Here is a 21,283-nt window from a genome sequence, read left to right on the forward strand (position 1 = left end):
GTTATTTTTTTTACTTGGTTTAAATTGTTGCAGCAAAAAGAGATTTGTCAAATGAATCAGCTTTAAAGAACTTCTGGGTGAGCTATAACTCTTCTCTGTTATTCACGAAATTAACAGCTTATCTCTGTTTCTATTGCAAAAAGCTGTCCTGGAAGTGCATTCTAAAGATATAAACAGAAGAGGGATTTTTATTCCGAGGAACATTATATTGTCTGGGACTATTCTCTTTTTGGTCTATTTTATTTTGACGAATCTGCTTCTTCACGACGCCACTAACTGTTTTGATGCTGGGAACTAAATTTGTTTTGTATTCTTGAACATAGAGAGATAAGGCAGGCTGCTCTGTTTATACTGTGATGTCATCAAGCCTGGAATATTAACCCAATTGTTGCTGAAATAAGAAGTGGTTCTTCTTTATTTTTGTTTTGTTTTGTTTTTGTGGTTTTAAAAATGGCAATCAAGAAAGTGGCTGAGAATCTGGAAGTAATTATGTTTCAGAAAATAATGGATGAGATTGAGATAACGAAACAAACCCTGGACAGGGCAGTAAGGAGCTGAAAATGGAACTGAGCAAAATGACGCAGGAGCTTAAAGAAATAGGGGATCCTGTGAGAGAGGAGAATGAGATCAGAGATGAGAAAAGAAAAAATAAAGGGAAGATACAAGCCCTGGAGATTGGAACAAATGTGGAATTGGAAAAAGATCTGGAGTTTATGGATATTAGAAATAAAATCTACTGTTTGGAATTTAACGTTATCTCTGAAGAAATTAATGAAGATATTAGAGATAAAGTTATCAATGGCTTGGATAATCTTCTGGACTGGAATGACGTGATGGAGCTTGATATAGAGAAAATCTATGGAATTAACTGCAGCCATGTGACAATGGAAAAACTCTCAAGAGATGAGCCAGTGCATTTTGTAAAAAAGAAGAACACAGATATGACTTTACAACAATATTTCAGCAACTTATTCAGAATTGATGGCAAGAAAATATTTGGGATAGAGGAAATTCCCATCAGACTCTTATTATATGACTATGGCTATGACAGCAAGATTATTATGGAATACTGATAATGGAAGATTGGACACTGAAGTTACTGGACTTAACAGGACTATTGAAGATGGAATTAATATGGATAATGGAATAATGGCTATTGAAATTATTGGACCTAACAGATTTTGATGAGATGGATTAATCGATATGTTTATTTGGACTATGGTTATGACAATAAGATTATTATTATTATTAACGAGATGGATTAATCGACATGTTTATTTGGAGAAAAATTGATAGATATATTTCTTAAAGAATTGAAACCTCTCTTTGACTTTTTGTGGAAAGAATAAAGTAATGTTTATGAGATTTGATGATTAATTAAGATAACTACTGGAGGAAAGTGATTTTATAATATAATTTAAGAGACAGGATTGTTATATATTGTAGACCTATAACTGATTTGATCTGCGACAAATGGGAAGTCAACATTTTATTTTTTTGTTTAATCATTTTTGTTTTGTTTTGGTTTTTGTCTTTGAATGTTTTATGATTTTGTTTTGTATGTTTTATGAAAATTTGAATAAAAATTATTGTAAAAAAAAAAAAGGAACACATCACCTAAGGCTGACAGCTTTGTTTTTTACTGCCGTTTCCTATCCCTTTTTAATAGCAACTAATTAGCAGACTTTTAGCAGGAGATAAAGCAATAGGAAATACTCCATCTGCAAAACATTTGCATATTAGGTTGCTGTTAAAGGTGCTAGGGAAAGGCACTGCTGGTCCTTTAAAAGGCTGGGCGGGCAGCATAGACGTGTGTTGTTGGTGGGAGGGGAGAATTTGCTTAACTTTCTTAAGAAAATTTAGGAATAATCAGATCTGGTACTAGAGGGTTGCCTGGTTGTGAATACTATTGAGATTTTTATTGAAATTAGATTTTGTGTGAGTTTTTCAAGTGCTAACCTTAATCTGTGGATTGTCACCGATTCCAGTCTGCTGTATGTCATTTACTTGGGACAGTTTCCTGCTGACTTTTGCCATGAATCTACAACTATGTACAGGATAGCTGTCACTGATACAATTTTTGCACACCTACAGGCTCGTGTTATGTATAACTTTGCTGCTGAACCTGGAAACAATGAGCTGACAGTTAGTGAAGGAGAAATCATCACAATTACCAATCCGGTAAGATGCAGTCAGTGGAAAGAGTACCATGCACTAACCCACTTCCTGAAATTTTGATGAAGAAAACATTTAAGTAATAACCATGTTACTGACCGTAGAACCTATAGAGACACAACTTGCACATTTTCCTTCTGTCTTAGTTTATTTGCCATTACCATCCATGTCATAATAGTTACAGAATTAGTTACTTAACTGTCTGCTCTGTGATACATCTTTTTTTCCTAGAGAAAAACTTGAATTCTGTGGACTATTAGTTATGAGCAGTTCTCTGAACTGTCCCTCATAGTTGCAGCTGTATCTGGGCAAGCCTCCATGGTATAATGATGCTTGAGCTGTAACTTAAATGTAGCCTTACTTGGGAGGGACTCCCATTGACTTTGCAACTCGCTTCTGAGGAGGAGTGCAAAGGTTTGGGTTGTTAGATACTTAGGACTATGTTTTATTTATCTCCTTACTGACAGTGTTGATATTCTAATAAGAAACTAGGGGAAAATCTGTTTCCATCAAATTTGTGAGCTAAAATTACTATAGAATGAATCCAGCTTACAGTGATCAAGAATTAGATGTGTAGCCTAAACTGTGATTAGTGAGCATGTATAAGACTACAGCTATAGCTGCCTCAGGTTTTCATTGAGCCAATGCAGTGTAATGTGTTGGATTTAAATTCTAATTTCCACCCAGCCATGAAATTGGCTGCTTAGCCTGGGGTAAGCTGCTGTCTCTCAATCTAACATAATGCCTATGGTAGCTGTGAGAATAAGACTACAATCATAGCCCCTGACTGGCCGTGGTGGGGCTTATTGGCTGGGGTCGGGCAAAAATGCCCCTTCACTGCATCAGCTCCTAGGCTGTCACAGTGAAGGCAGAGCCAGCTGAGGATCCAGCAGGTCCTGTGCTAGCACATCCCCACCCCTGAAATGCCCAGTTTCAGGGTTTATTGCCAGCCATAGCTGGTGGAGGTCTGCCCTCCCACCATTTGAGCAGATGCCTTAGGGTGCTCCTCCTGATGGGGCTCCCCCACAAGCAGAGGTTGGTAAAGCCAGGCAGGGCTGAGTGGAGGGATACTTGTGCTTCATTGAAAACACTGCAGAACTAGAGGTCAGGGGCTTACATTGCTCTATTAATTGGGAGAGCCCCCTTGTGTTTTCAAGGAAGAGAGGAAGTAAAAGGTGATACTGAGGGTACAAGAAAATATGCTAAATGTATATCTGGAATAACACATTCGCTTTTTATTTGTTGTAGGATGTAGGTGGAGGCTGGCTGGAAGGCAAAAACAACCAAGGAGAACGAGGACTAGTTCCCACAGACTATGTTGAAGTAAGATAGAAAACAATATTCATCATTGTGGTAAAATGAAACAGCTACATATTCTATACAAAACTGTTTCTGAAAATTGGAAACATCATAATTTTTTGTAAGTCAATAAATGAGCTACAGGATTCCATCATTGTTTCTATATTTGTACATTAAAAAAGACCTATAGTACACTAAATACCAAACCACAGTCTGTTGAGAGTCTTGTGCTGCAATGCTAACTCCACTTACCTGGGAGTAAGCCCCATTAAATTGTGTTGTTAATTGCAAGAGCTTATTCTTACTGAAACAGAAGATGGAAAGAAATGGGGCTTGATCTTGTCTTCTATGTGCAGTGCAGGCACATTGAATGATACCATACGATGGATCAGAACATGCTCTTCCACTGTCTGTCCATAAGCACTAACCCCTTAATGTAGGGAATGGGAGGCTTGTTCACACACCCCATATCTCTATCCAGTCCTTTCCCCTCTACTTGGACAAGTAACCTGATCTCTGAGCTCATATTACTTGATTGAGTGGGGAGGCTTAATTGGTATTTGGAAGTCACAAATGGCCCTTACCTTCTGACCTTGAAAGGTGCTGGCTTGCTGAATGCCTATATGTACACTACAGAAGAGAGGGAGAAACTGTTATGCTCTTTGGGACCCCAACCCCAACATTTGTGTGTAAATTGCCTTTTTTAAATAAGAGGATGTACTTTGATGGGAAGCAAGTGGAGGCATGCAACAAAACATTGGAATGTTTCCAGTCACTCCACTTCACTCCCTCCTCCAGTAGTCACAATTCTGTGCCTCCTCATTGGTCTATTTCAGGTTTCCCCTTGTTTTTTGGGGTGTGTGTGGATGCACTTGTCCCCAATCCCAGCTACGTTAACATTTTTTATTTGTGTGGACAGGCTCATTTCCATCCTTGGGGACATTTAAAAATTGTGTGAACTGGGAAGTGACCAACCCAGATAGTGAATCAGGGCTGTGGAGTTGGAGTCGTGGAGTCGGAAGCAATTTTGGGTGGAGTCGGAGTCGGTAGAAATGTACTGACTCCAGCTTCAAAATAAAATTAATATTTTAATATAAATACATTAATATACATTTGCCATTTATGAAGGAGTCAAAGAGTCAGTCAGACAGTAGAAAAATTAATATACATTTGCCATTTATGAAGGAGTTGGAGTCGGACAGTAGAAAAATAGAGGAGTCGGAGTCGAAGGTTTGACATACCGACTCCACAGCCCTGGAAATGGTTCTCTCTACCCTTGTTATATCTTGTTTGCATCTCTTCTTCAGTCTTCCACCCACTTTACTTCATTCCAATTCAGTTTTCAGGGTTTTTTCCCTCTGTAAGTCAGAGTTCTCTGGCCACTGAGTTCTCAGTGAGCTATTTTGGGTCCTCCCCTCCTTAGTTTTTGTCCCCTAAAGATTTTTGAACACCAGCACACCTCTAGGTTACCCCAGCTCTGCTAATACCTCCCTCTTGTGCATGGGTATGTGCTTTTGACTACTTTGGTGTGAGCATAGGAATGTTATATAGAATTGGTGATAATGTTTGTGTGTGAATCATTTAAGGTAATCGTTCTAATTTGGGAAGGTAAATAATACAATCCTGGATTTTTATATTATCTGGAGGGTGTCAAACTAAATTGTACTAACTTAAGTCCATTGATTTCAGTGAGTGTACTCTGAGTATGACAGAATTGACATAATAAGCTCAGAGTTTATTCTTTAATATAACATTGACATTTTGTTTTAGAAATGTCTTTTCAGAAGCATTCTATTTTTCAGATTCTACCTGAAAGTACCAAAGATGGAATTTCAGTAGCTGACCAAGCCTTTTTTGACTGTCTCTCTTCAAATACTGCACAGACTAATTCACAAGCAGCAAAAATCAGTATCCAGGTAGGTCTTGTCTCATCTTTTTTCCCTCTAGAGCATGATTTTCTTGAACACCACAAGCATGACAAATTGAATAGAACAAATAACACACATGGAAAAGACAGCTGCAGGTGTTCTATAATTATTTGAATATTAAGGCCTTAATCATTGCCATAGTTGTAAAGGAAATGAATGGAAAACAGCAAGTTCTGCTGGCATTCCATTGTAACTCTGCTGGATCAGATCAAAGCTCCATCTAGTCATAAAATCATAGAATAGTAGAGTTGGAAGGGACCTATAAGGCCATCAAGTCCAACCCCCTGCACAATGCAGGAATCCAAATCAAAGCATTCCCGACAGATGGCTGTCCAGCTGCCTCTTAATGCCTCCAGTGTCGGAGAGCCAACTACCTCTCTAGGGAATTGGTTCCATTGTCATATGGCTCTAACAGTTAGGAAGTTTTTCCTGATGTCTAGTTGAAATCTGGCTTCCTGAAACTTGAGCCCATTATTCCGTGTCCTGCACTCTGGGATGATTGAGAAGAGATCCCAGCCCTCCTCTGTGTGACAACCTTTCATGTACTTGAAGAGTGCTATCATATCTCCCCCCAGTCTTCTCTTTTCCAGGCTAAACATGCCCAGTTCTTTCAGTCTCTCCTCATAGGGCTTTGTTTCCAGTCCCCTGATCATCCTTGTTGCCCTCCTCTGAACCCGTTCCAGTTTGTCTGCATCCTTCTTGAAGTGCAGAGACCAGAACTGGACACAGTATTCAAGATGAGGCCTAACCAGTGCTGAATAGAGGGGAACTAATACTTCACACGATTTGGAAACTATACTTCTGTTAATGCAGCCTAATATAGCATTTGCCTTTTTTGCAGCCACATGACACTGTTGACTCATATTCAGCTTGTGATCAACGACAATTCCAAGATCCTTCTCGCATGTCGTATTGCTGAGCCAAGTATCCCCCATCTTATAAATATGCATTTGGTTTCTTTTTCCTAAGTGTAGAACTTTGCATTTATCCCTGTTAAATTTCATTCTGTTGTTTTCAGCCCAATGCTCCAGCCTATCAAGGTCCCTTTGAATTTTCTTTCTGTCTTCCACAGTATTAGCTACGCCCCCCAATTTTGTATCATCTGCAAATTTGAGAAGCATGCTCTGTACCTCCTCATCCAAGTCATTAATAAAAATGTTGAAGAGCACTGGGCCCAGGACCGAGCCCTGTGGTACCCCACTTGTTACTTCCACCCAGTTTGAGAAGGAACCATTGATAAGCACTCTTTGAGTACGATTCTGGAGCCAGCTGTGGATCCACCTGATAGTTGTTCCATCCAGCCCACATTTAGCGAGTTTGCTAATCAGAATATCATGGGGCACTTTGTCAAAAGCTTTGCTGAAGTCAAGATATATTAAGTCCATAGCATTCCCATAGTCTACAAGGGAGGTTACACAATCAAAAAATGAGATAAGATTAGTTTGGCAGGATTTGTTCTTCATAAATCTGTGTTGGCTCCTAGTAATCACTGCATTGTTTTCAAGGTGCTTACAGATTGACTGCTTTATAATCTGCTCCAGATTTTTTTCAAGGATTGATGTTAGGCTGACTGATCTGTAGTTCCCTGGTTCCTCCTTTTTGCCCTTTTTGAAGATAGGGACAACATTAGCTCTCCTCCAGTCATCCGACACTTCACCCATCCTCCAAGATTTCGCAAAGATAATAGACAGCGGTTCTGAGAGTTCTTGAGCCAGTTCATTCAATACTCTAGGATGCAGTTTATCGGGCCCTACCTATTTGAACTCATTCAAAGTGATTAGGTATTCCTTGACCGTTTGTCTGCCAAGCTCAAGCTCCAATCCTGTCCCTTCTACTTCATGTTTCGCGGGAGGGTCATAGACCCTTTTTTGGGAGAAGACTGAGCCAAAGGAGGAATTGAGCACTTTTGCCTTTTCTTTGTCATCTGTTATCATTTTGCCATCCTCATTGAGTAGCTGTGCCGCCATTTCTTTTCTCTGTCTTTTACTGTGGACATACCTGAAGAAAGCTTTTTTGTTGCTTTTAGCATCCCTCGCTAACCTCAGCTCATTCTCAGCTTTAACCTTCCTGACGCCATCCCTGCAATTCCGTGATACCTGCCTGTACTCTTCCTTTGTGGCCTGGCCTTCTTTCCACTTCCTGTATGTGTCCTTTTTTGTTTTCAGGTCATCTCTAAGCTTTTTGTGAAGCCACATTGGCTTCTTCTGCTGTTTCCCCTTTTTTTTCCTTGTTGGAATTTCTTGCCGTTGCGCTTTTAGAATTTCCTTTTTTAGAAACTCCATTTAGATATTCCGTTGTAACTCTGCTGGATCAGACCAAAGCTCCATCTAGTCCAGAATCCTCTTTCCATCAATGGCTAACCAGATTCTTTCAGGAAGCAATAAACAGCTAAAAGTTAGCCTTTTTTATTTGCCCACCAGATACTGGTATTTAGGGTTACACTCTCACCACGTATGCAGGTTTCAGTTAGTTATAATGGCCATTGATGGACTTATCCTCCATGAATGTGTCTCATCTCTCTTTGTGGTGGGCAATTCTTTATTGTCAATTTGTATTTATTTTGCCAGAGTTTCTGCTCTTCTTTTTATTCTTATTGTTCCTTCTGCTCTTTAAAAGAAGCCTTCTTTTCTCTGTAGCTTCTTTGATTCTGCTCATTAACTATGTGGACATCCTCTTGGACTTGTTTGTACCTTTCCTAATCTGTGTGGTATACATTTTATTTGAGCTGCCGTTAAAGCTGTCTATATACTCCCAAGCATCTTGAAGAGGTTTGATCTTGCTGCATCTCCCTTTCAACTTTTAACTAAAACGGCTTTACTTTTGAGAAATTACTTTTGAAATTAAACATGATTATGTTGGGCTTCCTGGGTGACTGTCGACTTAAATATATGATGAGTTTGATAGCCGTTTGTCCATTGTTAACAAACAGTCTGACATCTTGCACCAGATCCTGAGCACCTGCCAGCATTAAATCATGCATCAGTTCCATGACTGTTCAAAGGTATAGTCATTTATTCAGTGCAGAACTTCTAACCCTTTAAGCAATCTGTTCATTTTCGAGTCAAGATACCCATTATTACAACATTTTCTCTGTTAGCTTTTCCCATCTCAAACTCGCCTTCAGAGCTTTTGTCATGGGGAGGCAGTAATGGTATTGCTCACAGTATTACATTGTGCTGTTGAAGTCTCTGCTTTTTAAAGTACAGCACTGGTGTAATGAACCATAATGTCTTCAAAGGAAACTTGAAACAAATGACTTCTCAGATTTTGTGAAAGGTTTGTTGCCTGTGGGAAACACCACAATGGGTTATAATAACTGAGGCAAAGATGAATATTTCTGAAGTAGGAGTATATCACAATTCTCTGTGTAATGTTATGAACTCTTTTTTTAACTGTTACACACAAATCTTACAATATAAATGACTATTACTGTACCTATTTTTGTGCTAATAAATTGTGTGTAGCTTGATGCATCAGCAGCGCATAACCTTTGACAAGTATCTGTACAATAACATTTGCATGAGCACTGTTGATAACAGCACAGTAGTACATGGATCAGCTGAACTGAATGTTCTTGTTTTGGAATTTGACTTGCTGCTTCCTTAGAGTTTCCAGGTCCAGACCCTGAGAGGTACCTATACTTATAAAACAGGGATTCAGAACCTGTTGCTCTCCAAATGTTGTTGAATTCCCAATTCCCAACAGCCAGTGCTCAGGGATGATACGCTTGTAGCAATATATATAGGACACAGGTTTTGCATCTCTGTTTTAAAAGATGCTGAGAAGGAAGAACTTCGCCATGTGTTGTTGCGGTATTTAATGATGCATTTCTCCACTCTGCAACATTTAAAGGTATAGAAGCTCCTCAGAAGATGGGCCTTGCAATGCTTTATTATGATGACACTCTGATCAATTATTCTTATTGCCTGCCCCCTGCCAGCAGCTCACAGCTTCCCATTCGTAGATCCTATATGAAGTTTAACTCCACCCCTCTTTTTCTTGGACCATGCCTTTACCACTTCAACTAGTTAGCATCTTTGACTGCCCATGTTGGCAGGAAAGAGAAGAAACAGTATCTTGACCTGTTAGTTCCTGAGTGAGCTCTTTGTGAAATCCATTTCCTTATTGGCCTTTTCTGTTCTATCTCCTTAGGCCTCTGTCTTCTCCACCTGCTCTGCCCTTTTATTATAATCATTGAATCCATTGCTCGTTTTTGCTCTCTTCCTGTCTCTTCCCTGCCTCCAGATGCCCAATTCTCACTCAGACGGCAAACCTTGCCCATGTTGTTCCCTCTGTCCTTAGATCTAGTGTCACTCTCCTTAGAAAAGACTGCCTCAGTCTCCTTGTTGCCTTGTTTGATTCTGCCAAGCACACGTCCCTTTCACTCATTAAGGCTCATGCATTCCTTGTATGTGTGAGACTGAAATGGCGCTCTGCTGACTAGTCTCATCCCCACCGGCACCACAGCAGGCCCATTCTAAATGCAGAAATGTCTGAAAAGATCAATATGTGCAAGCAGCTGCTGACAGGTAGGCCACTCTTCTCCATTGTTCTCGCTAAATATGTGGATGTTAAGGGGGCAGGCAGCGATAAAGGCAGGACTAGTTGATGTAGCCCCACTCCAGGTTTACATATACAACAGGGATGGGGAATGTTATTTCTGATCAGCCTTCCAAAGGCTACATGCCAATGTGGGCAGGACCAAAGGCAAAAGTGGGTGGAGCAATCAAAGTAAAATTTACCTTTGTAGCTTAGGCTAGTTTCTATAAACACATCCCCCTCTGTCCCCCATCAAGACAAGCAAGAGGCATTATCAGAGTTGAAGGACACATTCCAGCCAGGGAAAAAGACTGGGGGTGCGAAGCAGGGACAGTGAGGGTTGAGGCCCAGAGAGAGTTCTGAGGACTAGATAGAGAGGCCTGGAGGACTATGCCTGATATACAGTGACCATGTAAGCTCAAATGTGTGAAGGTGCTTTGAAATGTTGCCAAGTCTTAAACTGGTTCGGCCAAAGTTTTTGGCTGGTTATTTCAATTAAATATGTAATTCCTTTCCTCCGCAGCTCCTGGAAAGCTGCTCATCTCTTTACCCATTCTCTTTTCCAGTTTCCTTTCTTCACTGATAGCTCCTTCCTTTCTCCCTTTTTTTGTTTTTTGTTAGATTTTAAAGGAACTGTTCAAGTGTGTGGCACAATATGTTGAAGCTGTTTCTGCGTCAAAAAGCCCCTGATACTTCTTTCTATATACTCTTGTACCTTTGCACCCTTCATTCTTGCACATTCCAACAGTGAGTTCTTAAGCTCCTACCATTCTGCCTTCTGAGTTTCCTGATTCCTGCTGTCCTCACCTCTTTCTGTTCTTGCAATCCTGCCCCTCTCCATGGTCTGCGCAGTTCAGCTAGTGGCAGCCAGAGACCATGAGGCTCAAAAAGCTCACTCAATAGCAACAGGCCCTTCTGCATCTCTGATAATAGAGCAGTGCAGCTAATTATTACCAAAGGCTTCTTGACAACTGCTCCATCCCCCACAACTGTATTGCAATATACACTTGGATCCGAACAGAGGTATCTTTCAACATACATAAACCTTTGCAGTAGTCCATAGGTCAGAAACAGGATTCCCCCCCCCCTTTTTTTTTTCTTTCCAGGGAGTGGTGGTCAAAGGTCTCTAATACTAAAAACAAGTTTTTGAGTTGGGTGTTGGTGGCAGAATAGTTCATTTATTAATAACTGAAAAATGAAAATATTCTAAAATTGTTAATGAAGCTTTTTAATTTCAGTGCAAGGACTTAAAGAACCTTTAGCAAATATGGAACACTGCTGTCGTTCATGAAATCAAACTTATTTGCAGTTTTGCAGTGTAAACTGATAAATCCATTTGCTTACCTATTTGAAATGGTGAAAGTTGAAAACTATTGAGTAAATACTGCAGCACACTAATACAGTCAAACACTTGATTAGCTCAGCTTGTTTAAATTTTTAATTTTACTAGGGCCTGTGCCTCTGCTTGCTGTTCTCACCAACCCCCTGCCACTTCCCCATATTAACCCCAGAGCTTCCCCTTTCCAACCAATGCAAATACTAAGCTCTCTTTTCACGTTCCCAACCCCATTTCTGAAGCCACTTCTCTCTTCCATTCTGCAACCTTGCTTTGCACCCATTTCACCTTCACCCCATGTCCATGCCTCTTACTCCCTCTCCTTTTCTGAACCCCCCCCCTTGCACACACATCACCCTCATGGCAACCTCCTGCATCTTCCTCCTCCCACACATTGCATCTGCTTAAGCCCCCTTTTCACCTCCCACCCAGTTATGAAGCCACCAGCCCATCCTATTTTGCGACCTCTTTTGTACCTTGATTTTCACTTTAACCCCCTTTCCCCTCCCTCCTTAGCTCCTTGCACACAGAGCGCTCCTATTTTCATGCCTCCTCCCTTCTATTTTGCAGTCCCATCCCGTCCCCCCCTCTCTCACACACGCACACACACACACACACACACACACCATTGTCACAGGAAGGAATGGCAGCCAGTTGGAGATCTGGGGAAAGGAAAGGGGTGTCCTTGAGGACCACAGTTGTGGTGGGGAGGAGCCAGAGCCATTTGACTCAGAAAAGGAGCTTGGCTACTGGGTCCTCCCTCTCATGCTGGCTGCACCTGGTTTCCTCCACCAAGCTGAGCAGCTGCAATGAGGCAAGGTGGTCTCAAGTTGTGCAACAACTCCTCAACCAACTCTTGTGACTTGTCAGTGTGGAAGTTGTGCTTGGACTCCATGGCAGTCAGGAGATCACAATATCAAAGCGGCCCAGCATGTGCACCACTGTCCCTCGCAACTGTGTGGGGAAGGCTTGAGATTCACCTTCCCAGGTGATGCAACTCTGGGAGGGCATTGGGAAAGCATGTTGCTGACTTGGGCCACTCACTCATTCCTGTGACAGTGTAATTACCTCATGGGGGTTGCCTGGTTTGTGTATACTTCTGCCTGGCCAGTTTGGTGGCAGCAGCGTGTTGACTTGCCTGGAGGTCAGAGGAGTGCCTGCCTCACTCAGAGTAGCTTCTCATCTGCGGCTGCTGGCTGCACACTTTTGCAGGCAGCTGTCCCCAACCTCCTGCAGGCTAACCTGGCCTTGAACAAGTCTTGCTGCACAGTACCAGCCAAGGGTAAGTCCTGCCTCGCTAACCTTTTTGAGAGTGTCAACAAGCATATAGGTAGAGTTGATCCAGCTCACATTATGTACACAGACTTTGAAAAAGCTTTTGACAAAAGTACCTCAACAAAGATTCCTGAGTAAGTTTAGTAGTATGGAATAAGAGGAGAGGTCCTATTATGGATCAGTAACTGGTTAAGAAACAGGAAGCAGGGAATAAATGGGCAGTTTTCCCAATATAGGTAGAAAGTGGAGTCCCCAAGGATTGATATGGAGACCTGTGCTTTTTGATTTGTTCATAAATGATCTATGAGAGTTAGGGGTGAGTAATAAGGTAGTCAAATTTGCTGATGATACCAACTTTTTCAGGATTGTTAAAACAAAAAAGGGATTGCAAGCAGTTTCAGAATGATCTCTCCAGAGTGAATGAGTTCAGTGTAAATAAATGTAAGTGATGCACATTGGGACAAAAAATCCTAACTTCGCATATATGTTTATGAGGTCTGAACTGGCTGTCTTGAACAGGAATGAGACCTTGGAGTTGTAGTGGGTAGCTCAGTGATGTTGGCCAAGTGTGCGGCAGCTGTGAAAAAGGTAAATGCCATGCTAGGGATCATTAGGAAAGTGATTAAAAATAAAACTGCCAATATCATAATGATGACATACAAATCTATGATGTGACCGCACTTGGAATGATGTGTACTTTGCTGGTCACCTAATATCAAAAAGGATATTGTAGAGCTTGAAAAAGGTTCAGAAAGTGCACAAGAAGGTCTTTCTGGTGCTGCTCTCAGAAGGGACCATAGAATTGTAGAGTTGGAGGGGACCAATAAGGCCATCGAGTCCAACCCCCTGCTCAGTGCATGAATCCAAGTTAAAGCATACCTGACAGGTGGCTGTCCAGCTGCCTCTTCAATGCCTCCAGTATTGAAGAGCCCACCACTTCCCTAGGTAGGATGTGTAGGAAAAAGTTCATTCAACAAGTTAAACTATGGTTTTAGTGTACACTTGGGATCTTAACTGTGATTAAGGCAGCAAATTGTAGTTGGCACTAATGGTTAAGTATTACATTTACAGCAGGCCTAAGTAATTATTATATAATAATATTGGTTGATGGCTTTAGATATTATATTTTAACTGTTTTTAGTCTTAATGTGTTAGCTTTGTAGACTCTGTTGACCCAAAATAATCAGAATGTAAGTTACTTATTTCCTCCTGAAGATACTACTTTAAATTAGGCTGGTTTTGGACATGAGGGAAAGCAATACCTCTTTATCATTTCTAATTTAAACATGCTGTAACAATATGCAATGGGTACATAACTGTTGGTGATGTCAGAATTCAGTCATATAAAATATCTTACTTTCAGGAAACTCAGTAAAAATTAACGACGAAAGACATAGCCCAGGCAAGTTACTTAGCATTGTGAGTTAAGCCTAGGACTTGGGCTAAGTAATTTCATTGTTGTTTATATTTTTCATATAATTCCTTCAACAAAATACCCTAATATGCTCTTTTGATGGTTATAGATGCATGTGGACACAGGCTTCCTTCATATCTTAACCACACATGTGGATTTCACACTATCACATTCTCATAATGCTTCTGATTAAATGAAGGGATGTGTATGTCTTGTAGCCGTAAACATAACAAAATATAAATGCTTCAATCTGAGGAATGAGAACACAATGAATTCACTGGCAACAAATGCTTTTAAAGACTGCACATTCATGAATAGTGTTGTGATACTTGGTATGAAGTTCACATAGAAGTTCATTTGTAAGCAGATCAGGAAGCATTTGTTGTATGATTATTTCATGACTGAAGATGTGGCTTGGCTTTTTAAATTTATGTCTCATGGTTGCATGGCATTACTTTTCAGTTTTGCTTTTGTTCTTCATGTAATGTCTAGGATCTGAACACTGTAGTATAGTTTGAATATGGCTATGGGAGCAAAATCCTGCCATCTTCAGAAAAGAGCTTTTACTTGGATGCATGTTGCTTCTGATGTGGGAATTGTATGGCATGCATACGTTTCAGCAATCCGCCTTGTCTGCAAGATTGTCTATGCTGCAAAACTCTGAACTACTATAGGTTCTCCTCCTGCTGCTTTTTCCCCTTTACTGAGTGCTTCTTATTTTTAAGGTGGATTCTCTGGCATCTGCCACTCATACTTCTATTTTGGAAATTTTTACTCATTCTCCACTTTCAACTCCTCCTACAAGAAAGGTAATTCTTAAAAAGCTATTAAAAGGGTAAAATCAACCCACACAACTTGATTTTTCACACTTTTAAAAAATAATCTCGCCTATAAGTCTTTATTTTGCTTTCTAAAATTTAAAAACAGAGCTGGAAAAATGTTCCACTCTACTTGCATAAGCTATGGATTCAATTACTGGTACATTATTGGTATTTTTTTTAGGATATACAGAACTAATGATATGTTGTTTTGTTCTCCTAGACTCTTAAGGAAATGGCTTAATCATTTTCAAAGCTTTTTAATTTTGTTTGTCTTAATAGTAGGAGGCACTAATTATATCGTTAAGCAAAGTGAGATTTTGAAAAAGAACTGTGATTTACTGTTAGGTTCTCCTCTTTTGTGTGTGTCAGTTTTAAATATGTTAAAGTTTCTACCAATCTGGGAAGCTCCAGGAATTAAACAGGCCACCATTGCAGCCTCTTACTGTTGTTTTCATAGAATAGTAGAGTTGGAAAGGGCCTATGAGGGGCCTATAAGGCCATCCAGTCCAACTCCCTGCTCAGTGCAGAAATCCAACTTAAAGCCTATCTGACATGTGGCTGTTCAGCTGCCTTTTGAATGCCTCCAGTGTTGGAGAGCCCACCACCTCCCTAGGTAATTGGTTTGTCATAATGGCTCTCACAGTTAGGAGGTTTTTCCTGATGTTCAGCTGAAATCTTGTTTCCTGTAATTTGAGCCCATTATTCCGTGTCCTGCACTCTGGGATGATCAAGAAGAGATCCTGGCCGTTCTCTGTGTGACATCCTTTCAAGTACTTGAAGAGTGCTATCATATCCCCTCAGCCTTCTCTTCTCCAGGCTAAACATGCCCAGTTCTTTTAGTCTTTCCTCATAGGACTTTGTTTCTAGTACCCTGATCATCCTTGCTACTCTCCTCTGAACTTGTTCCAGTTTGTTTGCAGCATTCTTAAAGTGCAGTATCCAGAACTGGATGTAGTACTCAAAGATGTGGCCTAACCATTGCTGAATAGAGGGGAACTAGTACTTCACATTATTTGGAAACTATACTTCATCTATTGCAGCCTAAAATAGCATTTGCCTTTTGTGCAGCCACATTGCACTGTTGGCTCATATTCAGCTTGTGATCAACGATTCCAAGATCCTTCTCACATGTCGTATTGCTGAGCCAAGTATCCCCCATCTTATAACTGTACATTTGGTTTCTTTTTCCTAAGTGTAGAACTTTGTACTTATCCCTGTTGAATTTCATTCTGTTGTTTTCAGACCAATGCTCCAGCCTATCAAGATCACTTTGAATTTTGTTTCTGTCTTCCTGGGTATTAGCTATACCCTGAAAGACAAAAGTTCAGACAGTTGCTTCTCACTTTTCAGAAAAGTTGTTAAATGCAACCATCTTCATTGGTCACTGGGAGGCATCCATACAGGTCTTTCCTTGTCCCAAAGAAATTCACTATTACTTAACAAACTAGTAGCTATCTGACAGGGTTTACACAAGTGTCATGTGAATTAGAGTACTGATAGGCCTATTTTGGTCACATAACTTTTCTGTTAGTTTTGACTGGGGAATGAAACTGATTTATAGCAAGTCAGACTATTGGTTCATCAACCTACCAAGTCAGCCATTGGTCCATCTAGCAGAATATTGACAACATGGACTGACAGCAGCTCTCCAAGATTCAGACAGGAAGCCTTTTCCATCTCCACCTGGAGATGCCGGGGATTGAACCTGGGACCTTCTGCACGCAAAGCAGATATCACTGAATTTTATTCATTGTATGGTTTTTATAATTTTTCTGTATGCTGCTTGGAAATGTCAGTATTTAAGCAGTATATAAATACTTTAAATAAATAATAATAATAGGATGTTTGGACTTGTCTGTTGAAGTGGATATATGACTGTTGTTGCTTGTTCTGTCACCTAAACATGTATTTGACTGCAGTGTCTAGCCAAAACATAAAGGAGAACAAGCCTTAGTCTGATCAGGGCTGTGGAGTTGGTACGCCAAACCTTTGTCTCCAACTCCTCTATTTTTCTACTGTCCAACTCCACCCAAAATTGCTTTTGACTCCACGACTCCATCTCCACAGCCCTGGAAAGCACTGTAAATGTCTTTTTAAATTGGAAGCTCTCGTAGGAGCATTTTTATCGCTGCCTGAATATGCACTGATCTTGGCATCACAGCATTTGTCTTCATCTGGGTCCTGTGTCATACACTGACACACAAAATGTTTTCCATCTTGAGTTATGGTGAAATGCTCAACTACAGCTGACTTCATGGGAAGCTTCTTTGACATTTTGAATTTATATTTTAAAAAATTTGTCAATCAAAATTTATTTTGAAGTCGGAGTTGGTACATTTCTACCGACTCTGAGTCCACCCAAAATTGCCTCCGACTCTGATTCCACGACTCCGACTCCACAGCCCTGAGTCTGATAGGTTTTTTGAATACCTATTTTAATTTTTAAACTGAGGCTTCAATCACATATACATTTACTAGAGCATGAGCCCCACTGAAAATAATGGCACTTGCTTCCAACTAGGATTAGGCTGTAATCTTGGTGTTCAGTCAGCTGCTGTTTTTAATGTTGATTTGTGTACACTAGCATTAGCTGAAAACATAAAACAATTAGTAGTGTACCTAGCTTTTACATTTTGTTAACAGCTTAAAATTGCTTTTAGACTTTTCTCAGTAAAATGAAAACTATATATTTCACATACATGCATGAGGGAATAAATGCTTTTGCCTTTTCACAGTTTTGTGTATTTACATTAAAAGGGAATTTATGGATAACTTTTGTGACTAAAGTATTATAGGAAGATGAATAAATGATGTATTGACTTAGGCCCCCCCTGCTGACGCTGGTGGCATGGGACCCACCTCACCATGGCTTGTGGCCCTTATTTGAAAGATCACTGTTCCAACAGAGTAAACTTGCATCCTAAAATATCTAGTTTTGCTTTTTATCTATGCTATTTCCTAAAAATCTAGATTTCCCTCTTCTTCTTCCCCCTACTTTTTAAACATAGGCTACCAGCAATGCAGTTGACCCCTGGTCAAGCTGGGACAATACAACAGGTGGTGATGGCTGGGCAACAAAACCTGAAACCAGGCAGAAAAATAGCACTTCAAACAACTGGGATGCAGCAGCATTTGGTCATCCACAGGCTTATCAAGGCCCAGGTCAGCAGAGTGTTCCTGTACCTAGTGTTGATTTTTGGGGTGGAGTTAGGACTCCAAGAAAACATAATTCAAAAAGTGGTTTTTTTTCAGAATTCTGGTAAAACTACACAGTAAATATACTCAGAAACTGACAGCAGATTCTTTATGCATGTTCCATTAATAATAACACATCCCCCTCGCTGGATCGTCACTTTGTAGTGGTGAGTGGGCTTGCGTGTTCCAATGAGCCCTGTGAGCCCCAGCAGGGTCACCCATGGCGGTAAGTTCAAGGGAGAGGAACCAGACAAAGAACGATCCAAGAAAATCCTCAACAGCCGAACAGGCAGAGGATAACAATGTGTACGTTACAATGGCTGTGAAGGCAGGTGAAGGCTGTAGCAGATAAAAGACTTGCAGTCGTCGTCGTATCCATGTCATTGGATCAAAGCCTTTTTCCGTCAAGATCGTGTGTTGATTGTTGTGTGTCGATCTCCCCACATAAAACAAATTCACACACAGGCATCTTCCAAGCAAAGACCTTATCTTGGAAGACAATCTTACTCGGCCACGAGTGATTGCCAATGAATGAATGAAAGAAAAAATAACACATTTGAATTAGGTTATTTGTATGTATATTGATTGGGGCATCCTACAATATATACTACTTTCTATGTTTTGTGCTCCAGAATGCTGTTTAATCTTGACAGTTCTGTATGAATGCTGCATTTAGGGTATTGTAAAACTAGACAATGAAATGCCCTCTCCTTTTACTCATGGTATGTGTGGTTTTGACACTATGAATACAATCAATATAACCTTTCCTTTAGCGGCAGCTGATGATGATGATTGGGATGATGACTGGGATGATCCAAAATCAACGGCTGCACCCTATCTTGGATATAAAGAGGCAGAGCCTTCTGACCCTGCAGGGCTTCAGCGTGGGAATAGTCGTGGAGCTGCTATGAAACTACCACTTAACAAGTAAAACTTGCAGCACTGAATAGAGTGGGAAAAATAGAAATTTGAAGAGGAAACTAAAGTAGAATTTGATTCTGAGTTTACTGAGCTCACAGGTTATAGTGCATTTACCATATAAGCTTAAAAATATTGTAGTAGTTCTGATAGGAAAAGGTCACAAAATCAGTGTTCTACAGCTTAAGAAAAAGGTTGAAAAACAAGACTTGTTCTCTTTTTATAAACCTCAAACCAAAATTATTCCCCCAAATAAAAGTATGTACTTCAGTTGGCCTTTATCATCGATTTCATGTGGAAACGTTGGACTATAGTGTCTATGCCTCTTAGGGAGTGGTGAACAGCTATTAAGATTTGGCCATACAGTTTGCTAGTCTTTTTTTCCTTTGGAGAAGTAAATCACTAGTATATCTTGCCCAATGGGGCTTTTGCATACATCCTACCTCCTCCTGTCTAGTTGCCTAGCACTGCATTGAGAGATGCTTTTTTCACTCTTAAAATAAACAAAAATAGTTTTCAGTGTGTTCAGGAGTTTGTGGGGTTGATTGGGAAGTGAGGAGATAAAGGTTCTCCTGTGGACAAGGCCTTTACATGCATTTGAGGAAGGGTTTCTGGATTCTGACTGGCCTGAACTGTAGGAGAATGTAACTGTCTGTTTATAAAGTGACAGAGGAGGCCTTTTAAATGGTGTTATAGTGGCAGTTGGTACTAACAGTTCCTTTGCACTGTTTGTTCTGATTGGCTGAAGTTAGCTACTCAAAGATGGCTTAATTGTAGGTGCAGATTTATATATTCCTCATGCAGTTGTTGATCAGTCTGTAACTTGATAATTTCAGCATAATTATTTTAATAACAGCTGCATCTATCTCTTGGAAAGGTTAAATGTCTATAAAATATGGCAAGTGGTTCTGAATCTGTCAAAGAGCCATTGAAAGATGGATTCAGTCACTTTCTTTCTCTGGTCAGATTTCCTGGATTTGCAAAACCTGGAGTGGAGCAGTATCTGTTGGCAAAGCAGCTAGTAAAACCCAAAGAGAAAATTCCTATTATTGTAAGTTTTATATATATTTATATATATATGTATAAAAATGTCTGTGTGTTATATACATATATGTCTGTGGCAACTGCATGAGCCATTAGTATAAATACATACCTGCACTTACTCACTTATGGCCAAAGCAGAAAGCACTACTTGAAAGAAAAGCCTGTTAGGTCTTGCACATGCTGAGTAACTTGCATACTTACTTCCTTGGGAACTGTAAAGCTTCAAGTTCACTTTCCCAGAAATAAAGTAATTCACACCTTTTCATTGTGATCCTGGACCAGGACTCAAGTCTTTGTTCATCACCCTACAGCACAATGAGATCACTTTAACTTTTTGAGCAATTTTCTTCCTTGGCAGCTTCTTGTGCTAATTGCAATGATGTAACACACTTCTAATAGTATTAGGGTGCAATCCAACTTGCATTTACACCAGGCTGAGGGGAGTTGAATGCAGTGGATCTCCAGCTGAGTTGGCTGGGCCCTGGACCAACCAGTGGTTGCCAGCCAGCTCCAGGTGCTCTTGGATGAAACTGATTATCTAGATCCGTTTCAATCCGGTTTTAGCACTGAAACAGCCTTGGTCGCCCTGTATGATGACCTATGTTGGGAGAGGGACAGAGGGAGTGTTACTCTGTTGATTCTCCTTGATCTCTCAGCTGCTTTTGATACCATCGACCATGGTATCCTCCTGGAGAGACTCACGGAGCTGGGAGTTGGAGGTACTGCTTGGCAGTGGCTCCGCTCCTACTTGGTGGATCGCCTCCAGAGGGTAGGGCTTGGGGAGTATGGATCGATACCCTGGACTCTCCATTGTGGAGTCCCGCAGGGATCGGTCTTGTCCCCTATGCTTTTTAACATCTACATGAAGCCGCTGGGTGCGGTCATCAGGAGTTTTGGAGTGCGTTGTCACCAGTATGCTGATGACACGCAACTCTATTTCTCCTTTTCATCTTCTTCAGGTGAGGCTGTTAATGTGCTAGCGTTGCCTGGCCGCGATAATGGACTGGATGAGAGCTAATAAACTGAGGCTCAATCCTGACAAGACTGAGACACTTGGTGAGTGCCTTCTCTGACCAGATGGTGGATGTTCAACCTGTTCTAGATGGGGTTACACTCCCCCTGAAGGAACAGGTTCGTAGCTTGGGGGTTCTTTTCGATCCATTCCTGTCTCTCGAGGCGCAGGTGGCCTCGGTGGCACGGAATGCGTTCTACCACCTTGGGTTGGTAGCCCAGCTACGTCCCTATCTGGAAAGCGACGACCTCGCCTCAGTTGTGCATGCTCTGGTAACCTCTAGATTGGATTACTGCAATGCGCTGTATGTGGGGCTGCCTTTGAAGT

The 21,283-nt window shown here is 40.7% G+C and overlaps 1 protein-coding gene across 3 annotated transcripts in view; it reads left to right on the plus strand.

The window, feature by feature from the left end:
• SNX9 (sorting nexin 9) overlaps nt 1-21,283 on the plus strand; it is a 66,662-nt gene that overhangs the window by 22,914 nt on the left and 22,465 nt on the right. For all 3 annotated transcript variants that reach the window (XM_061624227.1, XM_061624226.1, XM_061624228.1), the window contains 6 exons: nt 2,095-2,181; nt 3,424-3,498; nt 5,277-5,390; nt 17,796-17,949; nt 18,756-18,909; nt 19,867-19,951. In XM_061624227.1, coding sequence (XP_061480211.1) covers nt 2,095-2,181; nt 3,424-3,498; nt 5,277-5,390; nt 17,796-17,949; nt 18,756-18,909; nt 19,867-19,951 — 669 coding nt within the window. The remainder of the gene's footprint in view (nt 1-2,094; nt 2,182-3,423; nt 3,499-5,276; nt 5,391-17,795; nt 17,950-18,755; nt 18,910-19,866; nt 19,952-21,283) is intronic.

This window comes from Rhineura floridana, chromosome 4 (genome assembly GCF_030035675.1).
Source record: "Rhineura floridana isolate rRhiFlo1 chromosome 4, rRhiFlo1.hap2, whole genome shotgun sequence".
In the NCBI taxonomy this organism is placed as follows: Eukaryota; Metazoa; Chordata; class Lepidosauria; order Squamata; family Rhineuridae; genus Rhineura; species Rhineura floridana.